This window comes from Chiroxiphia lanceolata, chromosome 5 (genome assembly GCF_009829145.1).
Source record: "Chiroxiphia lanceolata isolate bChiLan1 chromosome 5, bChiLan1.pri, whole genome shotgun sequence".
NCBI lineage: Eukaryota > Metazoa > Chordata > Aves > Passeriformes > Pipridae > Chiroxiphia > Chiroxiphia lanceolata.
The window spans coordinates 51,664,979-51,685,921 of NC_045641.1; the positions used below are offsets into that span (position 1 = coordinate 51,664,979).

The 20,943-nt window shown below is 45.6% G+C and overlaps 1 protein-coding gene across 2 annotated transcripts; it reads left to right on the top strand.

Annotated features, from left to right (window-relative positions):
- The first annotated feature begins 4,699 nt into the window (after positions 1-4,699).
- CBX7 (chromobox 7) lies at positions 4,700-20,895 on the top strand. Of its 2 annotated transcripts, none has more exons than XM_032687682.1 (6): positions 4,700-4,913; positions 6,196-6,239; positions 10,224-10,289; positions 10,813-10,879; positions 11,471-11,810; positions 13,865-20,895. In XM_032687682.1, the coding sequence occupies exons 1-6, from the start codon at positions 4,845-4,847 to the stop codon at positions 14,011-14,013; spliced, it is 735 nt and encodes a 244-aa protein (XP_032543573.1). In that variant the 5' UTR covers positions 4,700-4,844; the 3' UTR covers positions 14,014-20,895. The 2 variants fall into 2 exon arrangements, with proteins under 2 accessions (XP_032543573.1, XP_032543574.1); XM_032687683.1 differs by having other exon boundaries at positions 4,727-4,913; positions 13,868-20,895.
- The last annotated feature ends 48 nt before the right edge of the window (positions 20,896-20,943 follow it).

A 20,943-nucleotide genomic window follows, 5' to 3' on the forward strand; every position in this document is an offset into this window, starting at 1 on the left:
TCCATGCATCCTGCCTGTGCCTTCCCGTGCTTCCACCATCTCAGGGGGTGAGGGGGCTTCTCCCCTGAGCCAGGGCAGCACCGACTGTGCCCGTTAACTGCTCTTTATTTCTGTGACGTGTCATGAGGCTGCCGGCCGACACCACAGCCTGCCTATGAACCGGATCTGCGCTTGCAGAGCAGCCCGGTGAGTGCCATCTACTGATAATTAAACACGCAGCAGCTCAGCGGGAGAGGCCGCTTCAGGCACCGACTCGGTGATACGTCGCAACCGGCACGGACAGCACTGCTCTGCATGGTTGCCAGCTCCGTGACATTCCGGGGTCGTGGCAGCACTCTACTCGCAGGCTGCCAGGGCTGGCCTCTGCTGCAAGGTCGTTTCTTGAAGCTTCATCAAGCATCATTTCTTCCGGGATGTGCGGGGTGTTTTTGAGCTATGCTGATCTTTGCTGCAGTCTTCTGGGAAAATTAAAAAAAAAAAAAATCTTTGGCAGGATTAGGATTTGTAGAATATAAATGACCATTAATAAATTTTTAGTGTTAATGTAAGTGCTTGTATCAACTGGAAGCTGAATCGTTTAATCAGGCTAGCAGCAATTAAAATGGTAATTTTTTTTCTGTACTAGATTCTGCTTTTTTTTTTTACTGAAGTAAAACTCTTTGAAGTTAATTGGAATTTTGATTAAAGCCTCCTGGATCTGGGTCTCTGAATTTGTACTAAGGAAGGTTCAATATTTGCTTTGGTTTTCTGCACATGGAGTTCACTGCTATATATTAGTGTGACTGTACAATTAGTGGTAACAACTCCAATAAAGATTTCTGTAATCTAGTTCTTGATATACTTCAAAAACGGTCTTTTATCACAGAATGGCTTTTAAAGTACTGCTAAACAGGCTGTAAGATCTGAAAAACTTGATTGATTAAATTGTTTGTCTTAATTATTTCCTATGAATGGCTTAGTAACATTCACTTAATGGTAATTCAGAACTTGGAATGGGGTGGGAGGAAGGGAGATGTTCTTGCTCTTCGGATTCAGGGTTCAGGTTTTGGTTGCCAATGCAAAAGAAAAAACCTACTCAAATTACATTATAACTACTAGTAGAAAGATAAGTAACTGTGGTGTAACTGCTTTTAAAAATAACATTTTTGTCCAAAATATTGCCAAAAAACCCCAAACCAAATACTCTGCCAAAAACTAAAAGAAACAAAAACAAAAACAAACAAACAAAAAAACCAAACAAAACCAAAAACCCACAAAACCCTGACCAGATTGGCACAAGGCATTTTGTGAAAAGTACAAGAAGCCCCAAGCAGCATGTTCTGGTACCAAAGGCACTTGAAGAGCCGGGGAGTGTTGTCCTGACTTACGCTGGTTTCACTGCAGCTAGTACAACCACATGGGAGAATAAAGGCCTCCGTGAAGGAAGAAGACTTGAATGGAAAAACTCCCCAGCAAACAAGGGATACTTATTTTTGTTGTGTCATGGGATTTGCCTGGAACTTTGCTGCATGCTGATGTCATTTTGTGGACACATTTCATCCTTCATCCTTCCAGACAAAGGAGTGCTTTTCTGGAAGCTGCAACATAACTGGTGCAAATATTGCTTAAATTTCACTTGGATCAGTTGCTGGTGTGGAAAAAGCAGAAAGAAAGAAGGGAATAATCAGGCAGAAATTGTACTGATAATACCAAGCATGTGGGTTCTTATTGTGTATCTTTGTTTATAACAAGAGTATTATACCTTGTGATCAAAATGCAGGACAATTTGTTTTGAGAACTCCTTTGGCAACTATTAACAAAGGTTCTTAAATATATATATATATGCATATATTCTTGATCTTAAAGAGACATATATTAAATAACGAGTTGTAAATATCCTAGACTAAGAAGTGCAACAGTTTATCACTAATTTAAATAATAATAACTCCGAAATTTTGTTGTGACTGTGGGTTTTATTTATTTCTTTTATTTCATCCTAATGTGGTCATTGCAGCATAGTTTCTTCCATTTTCCAGTTTTACACTGCAACAAGCAGATTCAGTTGTGAGGAAAACAAATAAAAACAGATCCTTGCAATTCAGAGAAGTGTTCTGATCTTTTGTCTCTACTTTTTCTGAAGATCTTAATTTTGAGAAACAAAGAAAATTTTACTTTAAGTATTTTTCTCTATTCCCTCTAAAACACAAAGAATATGAGAAAGGAAGGATTAAAAAGAAGATCAAAGCTTTTATTATTAATTTTGCAATACAGTATAAAATACTTGAATATTCAACAGCTATGCTATTACAGTAACAAAACATGTTATAAACTGCTTAATGGTTATCCTAAGGGTCATGATTCCCTGGTAGTGGACTTTGAGTTCTTAAATGGCTGCAGCAAGGATAAGCACCACGCCAGTTACTCAATCCCAACCTGGGGACACAGTATGTTGTGTGAAAATGAACACTTTCAAACTAAATTACTAAAATTACCACACTTACTGTATAATATTTGCCATTTGTACAGTCAAGTTCACCCTGTCTCAGACTTTGCATTTGAACAGCACCCAGTGACACAGAGTCACAAGAGAGGAACAAGTAAGCACACTCCTGGGAGAAAGGTAGTTACATATGTAGAAATAAGTCCCTGCTCTGATGTAAAAAATGTCCTAGGAGACTTAAAAAAACCCAGTCTGTTGTTTAAAGCAGTGATCGGGAAGCAAAAGCACATTTCTCCATAGCAGATTGGTGCACAAGGAAGCCTGAACATCTCACAGGTGTGAATACCTGCTCATGATGTTCCTGTTTTCTTGTGCCCTACCCAAGATAGCCTTGGCCAGTCTGAAGAGGTGGCCTCAGGTCCTGCTCATTCCATGAAACTAATAGCTACATGTGTGCTACACACATAGAGCCCCTTGGCACTTGTAGAGGTCCACAGGCGCCCCCAGGACTCCGGACATGTCATCAGCCGGACCGATGCAGTTGGATCGATGCTGAAACCAGGACTGGTGATTTTTCTCTTTTCTTTCTTTTTCTTCTCTCTTTCTTTCTCCCTCTCTTTTCCTTCTCTCCCTCTCCTTTTTTTTTCTCTCTCTCTTTCTCTCTCCTTTGTCTTTCTCTCTCTTTCTGCTTTCTCTTTTTCTTTCCTTTCTCTCTCTTTTAGTTCTCTCTCTTTGTCTTTTTCTTTCTCTTTTCCTCTCTTTTTGCTTTCTCTTTTTTCTTCCTTTCTTTTCTCTTTTCCTTCTTTCTCCCTTTTCTTTCTCTTTCTTTCTCTCCTTCTCTTTTTTTCTCTCTCTCTTTTCCTTCTTTCTTTCTCCCTTTTCTTTCTCTCCTTCTCTTTTTTCTCTCTTTTTTCTCTCTCTTTTTTCTCTCTCTCTCTTTTTTCTCTCTCTCTCTTCTTTTTTCTCTCTCTCTCTTCTCTCTTTTTTCTCTCTCTCTCTTCTCTCTTTTTTCTCTCTCTCTTCTCTCTTTTTTCTCTCTCTCTCTCTTCTCTCTTTTTTCTCTCTCTCTCTTCTCTCTTTTTTCTCTCTCTCTTCTCTCTCTCTTTTTTCTCTCTCTCTCTTCTCTCTTTTTTCTCTCTCTCTTCTCTCTCTCTTTTTTCTCTCTCTCTTCTCTCTCTCTTTTTTCTCTCTCTCTCTTCTCTCTTTTTTCTCTCTCTCTTCTCTCTTTTTTCTCTCTCTCTTCTCTCTCTCTTTTTTTCTCTCTCTCTTCTCTATCTCTTTTTTTCTCTCTTCTCTCTCTCTTTTTTTTCTCTCTCTCTTCTCTCTCTTTTTTTCTCTCTCTCTTCTCTCTCTCTCTTTTTTTCTCTCTTTTTTCTCTCTCTCTTTTTTCTCTCTCTCTCTTTTTTCTCTCTTTTTTCTCTCTTTTTTCTCTCTTTTTTCTCTCTTTTTTCTCTCTTTTCTCTCTCTCTCTCTTTTCTCTCTCTCTCTCTTTTCTCTCTCTCTCTCTTTTCTCTCTCTCTCATTTCTCTCTCTCTTTTTTTCCTCTTTCTTTCTTTTCTTTCTCTCTTTTTCTATTTCTTTCTCTCTTTTTCTCTCTTTCTCTTTCTCTCTTTCTCTCTCTTCCTCTTTCTCTCTCTTCCTCTCTCTTCCTCTCTTTCTTTTTCTCTCTCTTTCTATTCCTTTTCTTTCCTTTCTTCCTTCTTCTTTCACTCTCCCCCCTCTTTAATTCATCTCTTCTCTCTTCCTTTCCATCTTACCCTTTTATCCAAAACCCACTGCCGTGTGCTTATATAGTAGGTCAGGAGACTAACGTACTGATTTCCATTCCAAGTGTGTCATTTAATAATAAAACCTTCCGATTGCTTGCGGGCCCTCCGGCTCTTGTTCCGTTCCTTTCCGCCGCGAGCACTTATGAACCTTGGGCATTCCCTTCCCCTTCAGGGCGGGTCGTCACAGGCACCACGCGGCCACGCACCTGCAGCGGGTGCCCGGGCAGAGGAGCCACGCCGGGTTCCTGCCGCAGCGCTGCTCCCGCCCCCACACCGCCAGCCGCCGCTTCCCCAGCCGCCGCCGCCGCCGGCACGCGACCGCCGGTGTCCGTGCTCCTGTGGAAAACGCCCGCAAATGCCACCGCTCCGCTGCGGCGGGCAGCGCTCCCTCACGGCGCTCCCCCCGGGCTGTAGGAGGACAGAGGCAGGAACGGCGCCCCAGGCGCCTCCCGCCGCGGCCTCGCGCACCGCCTCCCTCCCTCCCTGCCCCCCGCTCCCGCCCCCTCGCGCGCGCGCCGGGGAAAACGTTGCGCAGGTTCTAAAGCGGCGGCGGGGGCGCGGCCGCGCGCGAGGGGGCGTGTGAGGGGGAGCGGCGGGGAACGGCCGCCGCCACAGACACAGCCACAGGCACAGCCCGCCGCCGTCCCTCCCGCCGCATGGAGCTGTCGGCCATCGGGGAGCAGGTGTTCGCGGTGGAGAGCATCCGCAAGAAGCGCGTGCGGAAGGTGGGCAGCGGTGGGGCGGGGCGGGGGGAGCGCACCGGGACATCCCTCCCGCCGCGCACCGGGAGGGGGGCGTGGTGGGCGCGCGCGCGGCCGCCCGGTCCTCGTCCCTGTCCCCGTCACGTCCCCCCACGCGCCGCGGGGGCACCGGCACCTGCCCGGGGCCGGCGAGCGGGGGACACGTGTGTTGGCTCGGGGGTCTCCGGAGCAGAGGGGGAGCTGTCGGTGCGGGAGGTTCAGCCTCTGCAGGATGAGCGCTGGTGACAGCAGACGGAAGAGCCCAAACCGGAGAGCGTTTGGGAAGGCTCCCGTGACTCCCGTTTCCCCGGCCCTGGAAGCCCTCCGGGCCCCGCAGGGTGTTGCAAGGATTAACCTGTAAGAATGCAGTGTGTAGAGATCCTCCGGTGGAAAGTTCCTTATAGGGCAGTGTTTTCCAGTCTTGGGAGGCTGATGAACGAACCCCCCCATGAGGAAAACGAAACTGGTTCTTTGGCTCAAGTACCCGAGCGCTTTCCTTGCTGTGCTCTCCTGTAAAGGTGTCTGCGGCTGCAGCAGTGCCTCTTGGAGAGTGGCCGTCCTACACCACGAAGGCCTGTGCCATGCTTTGGAAAGTGCTTAACAAACCCCTCAGCGTAACATTAAACATTTTGATAGTTGTACACATTGCTCACCGAGCCCTTGAGCACGGTTTCCAATCACTGCAGGTTTTTTTGCTTTTTGTTTTTAAATCTTGTACTTGGAGTGAGCAAGTAAAAGGATAACTCTGAACTTCAGCTGTGAGCTTGGGTCGAAAAGATGAGCGCCTGGGATGGATGGAGCAGGGTTTAAGTGGAGCGTGTAGCAAATGGAAAGGAACATGTCAGAGATGCTTCATAGGTTCTGAAGTACTGTGTTTCTTCTCTCTGCTTCAAAAAAATATTCCTCTGACACTTGCTTCTGGCATACATCTGCCTCTTGCATTTACGCGTGCTGAGTTCTTGTAGGATTGTCTGTAAATGTGGGAAAGGTTCAGTATTACTGTCTGGTTGACTTTTAGTGTTCTAGCTGCAAGACTTCTGCAAAGCTGTGCTCCAAGCTGATGGGAGTGCAAGCATGCTTAAACACCACTGCATTCTAGGGAAAAAGGTATAGCAAGTGTAGTTGAATGAGGAAGTGTCTTTGTTTTGAAAATAAAGTGATGGGAAAGGAGCTTGAGTTTAGTCCCATTGATTGGTTGCATTTCATACTGTAGCCCGTATTTTGTTGCAGAGTTCATCTGTTTTCTTCTTCCTTTTTCCACCCTCAGGGGAAAGTAGAATACCTGGTGAAGTGGAAAGGATGGCCCCCAAAGTAAGTTGTGTTTACTTGTCTTTTTTGACTTTAATATTTGGTAATAGCTTACAGTGTGTCTCTGCAATTGAGCATCTCATTCATGATGGGTAATCGCTTGTGCCTCATTTCAACAACAATAAACAGAACCAAAGAGCTACAAACCAAACCCAAATCTGTTTGTGAATTGGCAGCTAAGGAATACAAACTGCCTGCCAGTCTATTCAGACTGGTTTTTGCCACCACTGAAATATTTCATTGAGATGCTTTCTAGATACAAATGTTTTTAAATTCATTATGAGTTCAACAAAGAACCCAGATTCTTCTGAACTTGGAATGACTCCTTCTTTTCTGAGTCAGCACCAAGAGGACCCTACTTTATTTTTAGAGCTGTCTGAAGCCTTTTAAAATAGAATACATGTTGATGGTCTTGTCTGGTTGTCCTACTGCTTTCCTTCTGCAGTTCACCAACAGAAAGGGACAGTGTTTCAGATTTATTGATTGTAGCCAAGTGCAGGTGATCTTTGCCCCTTGAACATTACCACCATGCCTTCATTTCCTTGTCTGAAACCTTCTGGTTTTATGAGTGCCTTTTCTGCTTTTACTTTGGTTGCTACATTGCAAAAAGGGAAAAAAAAAAGAGGCATTTTTTTTTCAGCATTGCTGTGCACTGTTTACAGATACTTCTCTTATTCAAATGCAGCTGCCTCTGAAGAAGAGTGATTGGTCTGTGCTTAAACAGTCTGTAAAATGCTTTGAGATTAGAAAGATTAGGTAACTGGAGAATATTACTATGTCAGCTAGCAGTCTAGTAGAAAAGCCTCCTGGCCAACCCATATGGGGCCCTGTTTTTGCTTTTCTGTTTGTGATTGTGTGTGTACATACACAACGTGGGTGGGTACAACAGCATTACACATGCAGTTGCTCTGTGTGTTGCTAAGCAAAGGGGGCCGCTTGTTACGGGTTTGGCCTCGCAGCTGCAAAGCAGGGCCCACTGGGATGGTTCTGACAGATTGTACCTGGTGTCCAAGAAGCTGAAATGTGTTCCTACATGCCCAATCCTTGTGCCTAATCCTTATGCTTATGGGGCATATGTACATACAAGCAACTTCCCCTATCTGGTGGTGGTGGGAGAGGGGGCTTTATTCTTGACTGTAAGTCCTGCTGTTGAAGTAACCTTGTGCACTTGTTGAGCACCAGCTGCCATGTAGTGCGGGCCACTTCTTGGACTGCTTCAGCCTTAAGGAGCCAAGTCTTATTTAATCGGTGATAGAGGGTGGGACATGTATTTGGAGCCTGTGAGGCCCTATCCGCTTCTGGCCAGAATACTGATGTTTATCCCACTCGCCTTTGAACAAACGCATTGAGATCCTTCTCCCGTAGTCAAGAAGGTGGGCTGAGGCGTGGCGTAATGTTTCCTTGGACAGAGCAGCCTTTATTCTTAACTGCTGCCTTTCCTTGTCCTGCACCTTGGAACTCTAGGGGAGACAGAAACTCTTCTGGGAATTTAAAGCACAGCTCCTCAGGGAGCAAGGTGATGTCAGGTTTCCCTACTTTTGATGCTGTGACATGTCCAAGCACCTTTGCTCTTCTCCCAAACTCCGTATGTGAAGAGCATTTTAACTATTTACTCAGTGGTTTGAGTTATTAAAACTAAGATTCTCAGAGCACTGAAGTCACTTTCATCCCACTAGCAGTCTCTGTTCCTTGTTTCTGAACTTACATATACCCAGTATAGCATGCAGCACCACAGGCTGTTTGCATCTTTTTGTCTGTTTGCTCATCCCATGTCCTGTTTCTCTTCATTCCCTTCCCCAACCTTGTTGCATTGCTCTTTGTAATCTCTGTACCTATTATCCCACTGGAAGCATCATAGAAGGAAATAAGGATAGGTCAGTAGTTTACTGCTTTCACGTGTAATTCATATTTCACTTTTCCCCCCTCTTTTTAATAAAAAATTCTTGTTCATGCCCTGCACCTCAGATTTCTGGATTGCACTGCTGGAGTGAGGGAATGGAGGAGTGACAACCTGATTCTAGCTACAAGCTTGTTTACAACTTGTCTTGGAGTTAAGAGGGGAGGGGGAAGAGGAGGAGTAGAAGGAGGGGGAAGGAAGATCATATGATCTATGTTTTCCAGAGTGCCTGCTCTCTGCAGTTTGCTGCAGCCTGGGCTGTGTGTACCCATATATAAAGCTCCGTGTGCGCGCGCGCGTGGCAAATTCAACCATGTTTTTTTTAAATGCAGTGTTTTGCTACTGCAGCGAAGCCAGGATCTGAACTGCGGAGAAAATGGCAACACCCACCAGGGGTTTTTTATAAGCAAATCCCCTTTCTTCTCCTGCCCGTGAAAAGCAATCTGATGACTTTTTTCCCCTCTCGTGGTGTTATTTTTCTTAAATTTGTAGGATGAGTGCCAGAATCCCTGCAGCTGGGAGGAAACCTTCCTCTTTTCAAACATCATCTTGGCTTTGACAGCTCACAGTCAGGTTGCTGCAGGAGGCATGAGCAAAGGAGGGAGGGAGGGAGAGATCAGCTGGCTACGAAGACATGTCTGCTCTTAACTCTCTGATGTACAGTGCACCTTGGAATATCTGAATTTCATATTTTTGTTTCTCCCTTTTGTAAAAGAATTGTATTTTCATTTCTAGATGTGTTCTCCAGGAATGTTCCTGTTTTTCAGTACCTTTCTTCTAATAGAGAGATGAAAGGGAAAAGCATTCCTAAACCACCTCCCCCGTGTACATATAGGCATGTATCGTGTGCTCTCATGTACAGCCTGTGCTTCATCCAGAAATGTAAACATCCTGAAATGCTTTCTCGCTTTTAAAGGCACTGATACAAATGCACCTTTGCACACCTGGAAGTGACTCCTCTCTGGTCCTCCTTCCTGGGGTCTGGAAGGTGCTTTACCTCCAGGCCTGGACCTCACATTCCAGGAAAATCAGTGTTCTGAGGCATTTGGAGTTTCAGACTTGCCTTTTTGCCTTAGAGTTTGTACAGTAGAGACATGCCACCCATCTTTTCTGTGCAAGCATGACCTCTTAGAAGCAAACATGCCACAAGGACCACCTTGTGATCCTTTCGGCTTCCACAGTGGGAATTTTTGGCTGCCTCTCCCTGGTGTTAAGTGCAAGTGTGCTCTTTGGCGACCAGTTTTGGAGTTGCCTGCTGGATGGGTTCAGTCCTTTCCTGAGATCTGGCTCTTGTCACAGCTCTCTGGCTATCAAGGACGGAGCTGGGGCAGAGAGTGATGCTGTTCACAGCTCCTGTCGGAGCATGAAGCCTGTTTGGAGCAGTGCTGGTGGCCCTGGCCGCAGTGCAGATGGTTCCTTCTGCACCGGTACAAAGTACCGATGAGCTCTGTTCTGTAGGAACAACCCACAGGGGGAGCCGAGCTGGAGGAGGAGGCATTGGCAAGTGGCCATCAGCTTGCCCCAGGGCGCAGGTCTGAACATGTTTGGTTGAACGGCATCAGTGGAGAAAAATTAAACTCTTAAATGAATACTTTCGGCTTCAGTGATTAGAGGTAATTAATAATGCAGGTGAGAAAGCGTACTTACTCTTTGAGCACTCTAAATTAAGAGAGACCTATTTTTCAGAAAGCAGTATCAGATCACGTCTCATTGTTCCATGGGGTTTTTGGATTTGAGGGAATGCTGCAGATGAAACCTTCTTTAGGCATGGACTTAAAATCAGTTTGCGAGTGTCTGCACAGGCTTTGCGAACAGTGTAGAGGGGGCCCTGGGGAGGAAAGTCTTCCCTGTTTTTCCTACAAAGAGCTGTTTGACGGTCGGCCCTGCCTGTTTTGGGAAGGGGAGGTGGTGTCTGTGGGAAGTTGGGGAGGGAATGGCTGAGATTCCTCAGAGCTCTCGCAATGTTGTGGCAGGCCCCATCGACCCTGGTGAAGACAGTATCCAGGGCTGCAGCACACTGGTAGGAGGCCTGCGGAGAGAATGTTTCATTTAAGTATTGTTTACTTTTTATTCCTTATGTTTTTCTTCAGATACAGCACATGGGAGCCAGAGGATCATATCTTGGACCCTCGCCTGTTAGTGGCTTATGAAGAAAAGTAAGGACGCGTGTTCTTTCTTTCCCTGAACACAGGAAAAGAAATACCATCTTTATTTCATTATATGCACAAAGTGCCCTGTTGTCCCTACGTAAGTCAAAGATGAGATGTACAGCAATGAATCCTGCTTGATTTCGGTACCCTGCTGTTGGTTGAAACAGACAAGACAAGGTTAAAGCAGCTTTGATTGGCACTGTTCAGGAAATGAGGCAAAGAACTGGCAGCATTGAGCCAAAGAACCATCAGTCTCAGGTTTTAATCAGGTTCAGAGCTGGACTGGAGCGATGTGAGGCAATACGTTTCTCTAACCCATCCCTCATCAGCTGTGTCAGAGAAATTCCCCTATTGCAAGGCTTTCACTCCTACAGGAGGAAATTCTGGGATGTTTTCCAAGCCCACCCTGGTCACCATTGGGTTTTAGTGAAGGAAATTGAGGAAGATATGCTGCAAAAGGTTGAAGTCCCAACTAGGTTTTATACTGTGGTATTTAGTATTTAGTTTGATTTGTGTTCCTCTTTCACAGGGAGGAGAGAGATCGTGCATCAGGGTACAGGAAAAGAGGCCCCAAACCAAAGCGCCTCCTACTGCAGGTAGCCTCTTGCTCTTCTGTGTATTCCTAACTCTTAGCTGCTGTGCTGCTTCTCTGCTGTCAGGGATGTGGGAACTGTCTGTTTGCTGTTGCATGGACAGAATTGGAGGTAACAAGCAAACACACCACCATGAAATCAGTGGTTAGGCAGATAGTTTTAACCTGTTAGCTGAAGAGCTAGCTAATTTATCTTTAAAAAAGCAAAACAAAATAAAACAACAGCTCTTGCTCTCTGAACTGGAATTTTGTAAAGTAAGGGCCTGAGTGGTTGCAGGTTACCTGGTTTGTATGTTCTTTAAATTTTATGCTGAGCTTGAACTTTCCATCAAGTCAAAGATAGCCACTGTTTGGAAGCAGAGTTTCAGCATGTTCCCAAGCAAATCAGCCAATCCTAGGAAGCGTATATTAGGAAGAGCTTAGATGGCAGTTGAAGAGGTGAGAGAAATGGTGTTGTAGAAGCAGCATACCTTAGAAGTAGCACATCTAGATGTTCAGGGGCTGAACAAAGAATAGTTTCCTGGCTCCCAGGGTGGAGCCCTGCCTGTATGATCAGATGTCCGCTCTGACCCTTTCTGTGTCGATGTCTTGGCAGAGGCTGTATGGCATGGACTTGAGGAGTGCCCATAAGGGAAAGGAGAAGCTCTGTTTCTCTCTTGCACGGAGATTTGGAGGAGGAGACAGTAGCCTGCCAGGGGCCAAGACAGGACAAGCAGAGTTCCCAGAGAAGACTGGGGGAGCAGTCCTGCCGTTCTCTCTCCGGAAGCAACGCAAAAACCAGAAGTACCTGCGACTGTCCAGGAAGAAGTTCCCCCGCATGGCGAGCCTGGAGAACCGAAACTGCAGGCATGAGTTTTTCCTGAATGATGCAGTGGGCCTAGAGGCCAGGCAGGGCCCTGAGGAGTGGGAGGCCATGCAGCACACCAGCAAAGAAGGTAAGGCCAGACACCCCTTGGCTGTGAAGTTCTGGGGCATGGGAAGGATAGTCTGTGTTCTTCCTCCTCAGTTACCTCCTCCTGGGATTGTGCTTTAGGTCAGGTTCTCAGAGCGGCTCTCACTGACTCATATTATGGCCCTCTTGTTTGCAAGGTTTCTTTCTTGTTTGAAGAGCACAGATTAATCTGGGTTTTTTTGATGGTGTTGCCTCTCTGTAGTCCTACATCCATGATGCCCCTCCCAGTGTTAGAAAACATGCAGAAGATACTGCAAATTTTTCCCCTCTTACAGTTTCCTCCCAGCAGAGGTGACACATAGGTGTGATAGTGATGAACTCTGCCTCTGTCCACACATCCACACGTGTTCAACCTGCTGCTTGGCTCGAAGGAGCTTGGCTGGCAGTGGACAAGCTGGGACACCAGAACTCCTCTCATAGTGGTGGTCTGAGAAGCATACAGAAATGCCACTAGGAAATGCCATAGTGCACTCCCCTGCCCCCTCCTTCCCTCCTGTGTGCACTCTCCACACCCCTCTGTAGTCTCTTACTGTAGGGCTATATGAGGGGGGGATGAGAGAGATGAAGTGAGGATGGTAACTCCTGCCTGATCCCACTGAGTAGGCAGCATGAGTGTGGGCACAGGAGATGTCCAAGCACATTTGGCATTTTGGGGAGGGATACCAGCATCTTGTGCAGGAGGGCTGTGGGATGTGTGTGTTGCTCTCAGTTACCAGGGAAACTCTATCCTTGCATTATTAGAGCTTCTGAAGGCGTAGCTTTCCTGAGGAGTGGAAAAACGGGGCTTATGCTGCTTGTAGTAGCTGAGGGAATCCTGTTACTCCTTGCTAGGAGTAGCTGTTAGCCAGGCTGGATTAGGCAAGATTTTAGGGAGAGGGCTGTGTTCTGGGAATCAAAGCTATTCCTTCCTTTCTGAGAGGGACTGGAACAGTGCCCAGAATCCAGGGAGGCAGCAATGGGAGTAGCACAGAGGAGCCCAGTGTTACATCCTGGCAGTGGACAAGTGTGTGGGGCTGTTCTCCCCTAGAAGCATGGGGCTCTAAAGCACTTTGGGATCATAAGAGTGAGTGGCACTACAGAATTGTAAAACTGTTTTTGTTCTCCCCTTGACATATGGTCTGTGCTTATTGCTAGGGGGGATTATTGTTATTGTTCTGAGGTGATAGTAGGCACCCCAGGTGCTTGAGACAGAAGCCAGGAAATATACTCTTAAGGGAACTTGTTCTTTACCCAGGTTGGGATCACAAGGGATATAGTACAGGTAGAATGACAGGGAGAGGATGTGTTTTCCTTCCCCTTTCTCTGTTCATGTGGCAGTCTCTGGGGGCTGGGGGAAGTGGGGCTTTAGGTGGCAGAGGACTGATAATTATTCATACAGTGAGAAAGTGCAAGAGTGCTTGAATTTCCTGTATGGAACTGTCTGGAAGCAAAGGAAGGCTATGAGAAAGGGAGATCAGCCTTTCCACAGAGCACTACTGGCAGATTTTTGAGAGAATCACACCCAGGCTACGTTGCAGGTGCACTATGAAGGCAGACCCTCCATTTTGGATCCCTTTGACTCCTATACGAGTATCTGAAGAGCGTGTGTTAGAGTGTTTGATTTTTGACTTTTCAGCAGGGTAGGGCATTTAGAAGCAGGTGAGCTCACAGCAGGATGAGTGTGCTTTGGTGACACAAAACCAATTAGGGGTTGAAGTGGGGTGAGAGGTATCAGGGAATTGTGGATGGTTAGATGAGCTGAGTGGGTTTGCAGGTCTTTTGACCTCTCTGTGGCTGCTGTGATGCCGCTGTGTGTCTGGACACATTTACTGCTCTTTCCTTTTCCCATTATGTCCTGCTGTGATCCTCCCATTTTCCCTTAGCCTCTGAGGGGAGAGCTTGCACGTGCTCTTTCTTGCTTTGTACGTGCAGACTCAGGCTGATTTCACCTACTGTTTGTCAGAAAGGAGACCATTTTTCCATCCTTCCCTTCCCTCTCTGCTTCCTCCCTCCTTCTCCCTCACCTTCCTCTCACTAACATGCTCTTTCCTTCTGCAGCAGATGTGGATGCCAGTCTCCCTTGGATCCCCACTGTGCCCCCCAGTGAAGTGACAGTGACAGACATCACGGCAAACTCCATTACCGTCACTTTCAGAGAAGCACAAGTGGCTGAGGGCTTCTTTCGAGACCGGAGTGCACAGTTCTGAATCTCTGTTTGCAGTGCTCCCCAAAAACAGTGCTTTTAGGGTGGGGCTAGGGAAGGGTTATGTTATCCCTTAAGAGAAAAAAAATATCCAAAATGTCTCCTCTTAAAATGTTTACAGAGACTTTTTTTTTTTCTCCTTTTCCCCCTTTCAGATACGCAAAAAAGGGCAGTGTAGGGGGGGTGTGTTTGTCATTGCTTTGTCCAGCTGAAAAACTGACAGCCCTTTCCCTGGCAAAGACTCCCCTCCTTGATGTGAAAGCAGCAAGCCGAACAATTCGCCTTTTATCCTGTCAAGTGGCGGCAGCTGCATTTGTGGGGAGAGGGCATGTGGAGGTGGAAAGAGAGCTGGATCTCTAGCCTGCTGCCTTGTTCTGCAATTGATATCCCTTGGATAAAGATACATCTCTGTGCGTTGCTCTTCCCACCTTCCTCCTCCCTCTCTTCCTGCAGCAGTGAGACGCAATGGATCCTACCTGTGTAGATAACTCCAGCCTGTTAAGACTTTCTCTCCAGTGCTGTTTTCCCTGTGGCCTGCTGTCAGGACTTCAGAATCCTATTTGCCTGTCTGTGGTAAGTCAGTCTTTGCAGCATGGGTCCATATAGACAGCTGAGGTTTCTCCCTTTGATTGTTGATCATGCGGAAAGACTGAAATGCATCTCTGAAATCTAAATTGGCAACGCAAATTCAATTTGCCCTCATTAAAAGCTCAGAAACCCAGCACAGTCAAGACATACCATTCTGTATATGCTAAACAGGATTTCCAGGCTCGACTCTGCTGTGTGAGGAGTGCGTTATGGAAAGTGGGGTCTTCTTACCCTTTGCCAAATTCAGTATTAATAACAAATGCTGCCCTGAATCTGTGGTAATAAGTTGGATGAAAACTGACTCCTCTCCCCTGGGAGGAGGGGCTAATAGGACAACTGAAGCATTGCCTGGCACTGCAAAGATATTCAAGAAACTGGCACAGGCCCAGGACACAGGAATTGGGCAGAACTGAGCTAGAAATGGACCTTGATTAGCAGCAAATTCTGGTTTTGGATCCCTTAGAGAGATCCAAGGTAAACAACATGTGAGGAGGGCATGTATTAGATTTGAAGAGGGGAAAAAAATTCTTGATTCTTAGCAATGAGAATTCTTGGCTTGTACTGCCTGAGTGATATTCTTCCATGACTCCAGTCTCCTCACAGTATCTGTGATCCTACTTTGCTGATAGGAGCTTCCCCTTGGAAGGCTTAAAAATCTTTGCCAAGGAAAGTGGTCTGCATTTCAATAGACCCTGCCTAATCTTGCACTTAAAAATGCCTTGTGCTGGACTGCCTGTGACACTTTGAGGTTTTTGAAGAATTGCTGTATTTTGAGTTGGTAGTTTAGCACAGCATCTGTTCTTGCACATGCATGTTCTCTTCCATTTTTAAAAGCAAAATTTATTTAAATAACTTAATTTTTTAAATATAGACCTTTTCCTATGGAAAGCAAGAAAAGTAAGCTAGTCTGAAGTGGGAACTGCAGAACAGAGTCTGTAGGGTAACATTGGCTACTGTCATGATTTCTGTACTCAAATCCTTTGTTTCCTCACCCCACCCCACCTGAAGCGTCTCTTATATGCTGTATTTATTCTAAATGAAGCTATGAGCCTTCTGAGCTGTGAGACCACCTGTGGAAATCCTCTGTGTTCCTATGAGGGGCTTGGCTGCTGGCCTGCAGAATTTTGGAGCTCTGAGGCTTCTGGTCCTCCAAACATCTACTTTTTGCAAAGTTCTTGGACTGCCCCTGTGGTTTTTATTAAAAGCAGGTTTTACCTCAGATGGGACATGGCAGCTCAGTGTAGATTTAGTGTTTGCCCTTCCATCTCAGAGCTGTTTGAGCAAGCCTGTCTTCCACTGCATCACAGCAGTTTCAGGACCTCTGGGAAGGTCTTGAATTCTTGAGCTGACCTTTTGTCTCTCAAAAGAAGTAAGATGGGAGTTTTATTATGGAGAAATTTGAGAGGGTGAGAAGTGGAAGCTGGGGGGGGGAATTATGAGGTGGGAGGAAGAGTGAGTAGGAAAGAAGCTTGCAGTAGCTAGCAAGGGCAAACTGATGAGGTAAGCATGCAGGCGCAGGATGTTTGTTGAACGTGGGTGTCCAGAGCGAGGCTTCTGTGTCTGGAGTTGCGCCCTCTTTTGCAGGATGTGGGGTCAGACAGTGTTGTTATCGTCACCCCCCCACACCCACCCTCTTCCCGACAACTGCCAAATGTGCTGAATACCTGCATCTCTCTTCTGTTGTGGCCAGTGGACACAGCACATGGCTGAGTCCACTCCTGTGGGTTGTAGCGGGTTAGGTAGTGATGGTTGCAGAAGCGTAATATTTTAGCTTTCTTTAAAAAATGTTTCGAACTGCAGCTCACCCTGCTCGATCTTTGTGGCATTTATAGGATCTGGTTTCTCTATTCTAATTCAGCAACTGATGCCTTTGTCATATCTTCATCTCAGAGTACAAATACACCAAAAAAAGCTTCCTATTTACTAAGTTCCTGGCTTCGGCTGACATCGGAAGCAATACCAATCCTGCGGCAGGAAAGAGCTTGTCCTAATAAACTAGATTTCCATCTTCTGCTTTTCTTTCCACTCGCCAGCTGACGCTTCTCAACGCTTTGTTTTGGCATTTTTCTTTAAACATATTTTCTTCCTCTTGCAGTGGAGTTTTCAAAGACCTGTGGTGGTCTTACAAAGAGGATCCACCCACAGCTTCATATCTTAATCATTTTTTGGATCAGGCTAGCTTGTGTTCTGCTGGTGACTAATCATCTCTCTGCACAAAGTGTGGAACAAAGTACCTGGCTGCAATGCTGCTTTGTGTCAATGAGGAGTTAACTATAATCGAGTTAAGACGCAACAAGCTGCATGTGCGTGGGTTTGGGGGAGGGGGGTGTGAAGAGGAGTTTGTGGTAGGAAACTAAGCAGTTACTTCGTTGGCGTGGACTTTTTTTTTTGACATTCATGAATTCTTGTTTATCTTAAAGATCTTTTTGAGAAGATTTTTCTCCTGATCTTTTTAAAAAAACATGGCTCTGTTCCACGTTGTCTGGTGACATATTGTTGTAAATTTCCTTGGTAGAGCTGGTCTTCAGGGAGTTTAAAATTAGCTTTATTCCATCTCTGCAGGTGTAGAGTTGTCTGGGGGTTTTAGTAGTGATGGCAAGAGAGTTTGTCTGGGTTTGTCTCTTCTCCCCAATACTGTCCATCTGCCAGTTCAACCCAAAACATGAAAATTGAATTGGGACCTCTTGTACAAACATATCGTGAAAATCAGATACTGTGCTCGAAGCTTTGTTAAGCATTCCGTTTGATTAGAAGAGCCAGAATAGCATCCAGCTGAAGCTGAGTTTAATAATTCTATTTGAAGCACAAGCTGAGAATAGAAATGGGCTAACTCTCCCATACCTCGTTTGGCTCCATGGCTGTAAACAAGAAAAACAAACTTCAGCCAGTGGAAATTACTGAACTGTACACAAGAAGCAACCTTCTCAGAGAAGAACGGTTCTAATAGTCATTCTTAGAACTGTTTCCATGTGAGAATTTACCAGCAGCGTTTGGGAAACAGAGGTTTTTATTTCATAGATCTCAAAGTGAACTCGCTGTATATATGACAGAACTGAGGGGCTTCATGAGACTGGAAAGCCTTTATCATTAACACTGTGTTTAAAAAAAATACACGGAAAGTGAGGTATATATTCCTCTGTCCTGAATGGTTATAAACTAGATGTTATTGCTCTGATATATAAGTGATGCCTTGGAACAGCAAGTTTTAATGCGTAAATAGTGGCATTAAGTAGCCTCGTAGCTCCTGCATGCTCCATATTGTCTTGCATTTGCTTGGGGGCCCTTCTGCTTGTGAAGTTAGACCAAGGTGATTTTTTTTCTTTCTTTTTTTTTTTTTTTTTTCCAAGCAAGGCCAGGATATTTTTGTGAGAACACCCAAAAGCAGTTCCATTTGCCAAAATAAGCCCAAATTTGTTCGTGAATTGACTCTTGTTTATGTCAGAGCCTCAGACATAGAGAAGCTTATTGAGAAATGAATGGCTTTTTTTTGTTATTAGTGTTGTGAAACTGTCCGGAATTGTTCCTCTGGTGTTTTGTGACTGAATGTATAAAATTGTTTGTTCACCTCACAGGAGGCCCTTGGCCCCAGTATTGTTTCCTGCTGTACGCCAGCTAGTGCTGCTTGATGGTTTCACTGGAATAGAGAAAGGAGGCCTCACACAGGTCAAAAAATAGGCAGGGTAGCTCATGCAGGACCCTCTGTGGTAGCCGCAACAGAGGCCAGGGTGCGAAAGACAGCGGGGGCTGTCAGCCACATCTGTGTTTTAAGCAAAGCAAAGTCTACCATCACCTCTCCACCCCTTCCTCTCCTCTCAAGCTTTAAGCTTTTTGTCTTCTGAAGTAGGGAAAGTGCAAAAACCTCCTCTTATAAAGCTAGTTGGTATCTACCCATCTTCTCTTTTTTCCTGGCTTACCTGCAGCCTAGGAAGAAGAGGGCAGTGGGCCTTTCTGGGAAGATAGTAGGGGCAGCTTCCAGTCAGGGAAGATAGGAATAGAGTTGCTTTGGAGTTGCTCTCACTAGGTGATTGAGGACAGGCCTTTGGGTAAGCTGGTAGTTGAGAGAGAAGGTGTGTTAGAAACAAAGAACTTGTCGTGAAACTGATCCCTTGTATCTGCTGTTGGAGTTCTGTGAGGGCCTTGTGGAGAGGAGGTGGTGGTTGCTATGTTTATGTATCTGTCTTCTACCATTTGGGAACGCAAGGGAGATGTGTACATTAACAGCTTGCGTAGGGTAACTTCTACATGGGAATGCATAGCATTGGCACATACAGGTAAAAGGAGCGTGTTGCTTTTGCCATGCCTGTCATAAAGGTTTTCCTGAAGGGTATGATAAACTTGTTTTGAGACAATAGCTTATGATCAAGAGGCTATGTTGTCCTCTGTCTGCTGAGCTTACTACCCTCGCAGAGGAAGTGTGAACCTTCTGGATGTTGAACCACCTGGATTCCACCCAAGCAGGTGGTCAGGATGGGAAGACCTAAAAACAGTGCCGGGACAATTAGAAGGAGAGAAGCAATCACTTAAAATGGAGTTCAGACCCTTCAAATCCTTTTCATGTAACGAGCACTTGCTGTAGTGATGATCCCTTTTTCTCTTCCACCTCTTTCACTCTTAATTGCTTAAAGTACATTGGCTGAACAGGGAGCAGGTAGGAGGTGATCCCTAGTTAACTGGGAGTTGTGGAGAGGTGCAGAGCTCAGTTGGAGCACATAAGGGCTGACAGGGAGGGGATGGATTGCTACAAAGTCGGGTTGGGGTAGAAGCTTTGCTGCCGAGGTTGCCTCTGTCTGCTGTGGGCTGCCCTGCAAAGATGGTAGGGGTTCTTCTCTGAGAGTGCCAGTCAGATGTTGAAAGGGAGAGCTGCTAAGACTGCTCGGAACCTCTGTCACAGCTTATCTCTTTACTGGGGTAGTAGAGTTTGGGCTGGGAGGGGGATTTTGGAGGAGGAGGTGGAAAAACCTTTTTTTATTATTATTGGTTTTTTAACCAGAAAATGTAGTGTCAGCACAAAGCAGCTTTTTGCAAATCTGTCAAAATGTTAAGTAGCTTTTTTTTTGCTTTTAAATCTGAAGTATGTTTTGAAGCACTTTGGAAATGCAAAGCACTAGGAGTGCTAAGTACTCCTTATCGTCTGTCTAAAAGTGGCATTTGAAAAGCAAAAGATGTATCTGTTTCAGGCTGCGGGCTGCTCCTTATCATTTTTCCAGAGCTGCCACCCAGCCCTTTGCCTCCCTACCATGGCTGGAGGGGAGCGTGCTCTGCCATGCCAAGGAAAGGAGGGCACCTTGAGGGAGTGGGGGAGACCTGCTAAGTCCCTCACTCACCTTTGGCTTGCAGGTTGGCTTCCTCCCTCCCCACCTCCTTTGACTGAGGAAAGGGAAAAATGAAGTTGAGTTTCAGTTGGTGTGGTCCTGGTCTGGAACTATGACCAAATCTCGCAGCTCCAGAGACATCTTCATAGAGTTTCCTGTCTGAAAAATTGCACCTTATTAGCTTAATTGAGGAACGGGGAGATGTCTGTCCTTTTGCAGGGAGTGGGGAGAGGAAGGGAGGGTGAACCAGGAGCTGTATTCAGTAGCTGCTGGATTTTTCCAGAGGCCATTTCCTCACCTCATCTCCAACAGAATGGCAACAAAAGAAATAAAATAATTTAGATGAAGCTTTCGTTCTGTGTATCTCAAGAACCTTTTGAGCAGGCTAAGGGGAGTCTCCTTACCTAGCCAGCTCTACAGCGTGGGGGGACGACACCCTAGTTCTCTCACTGAATTTTCAGCACCAACCTTTTCCTTCAGTGTATGCACATCATTCAGACTCTTTAGCACACTGATTTGGTGTGCTCCCTTTCTTCTGGGGGGGGGAGATGGGGGATGACAGGGTCAGTTAGAGGGGAGGGTCCCCGATATTTTTCTTCCTGTCTCTTCAGTTGTTGCTGTTGTTCCGTCAGCACGCTAGAGTATTGGAGTCTTTGCACACAGAAAGCTTCCTTTTTGCACAGAATGAGCTTCTAGCTTTTGTACAGACTAATTGAATGTATTTGGGGAGGGGGGGAAATAGGGAGTAAACCAATTCCAAACAAACCAATCAGAGTATAATGCCTTTTCTGAGCAAGTATGTGCTGTAAAAGGAGATTGTAATAGCAAAGGGAGGGCAAGCTCAAGTATAATTTGACACAAAGTGTGGTTTTATTTTTGTACTGATATGGATAAGAGACTGTACAGCATCTATTTATTTAGATGATTTATGTGGTAAATGTTGCAAACAAAATTATTAAAATATTAAATATGAGAACTGACATTTACCTCTTGGTCTGTTTGTGTGGTCATTTACCTCTCCTTGCTTTAATTCT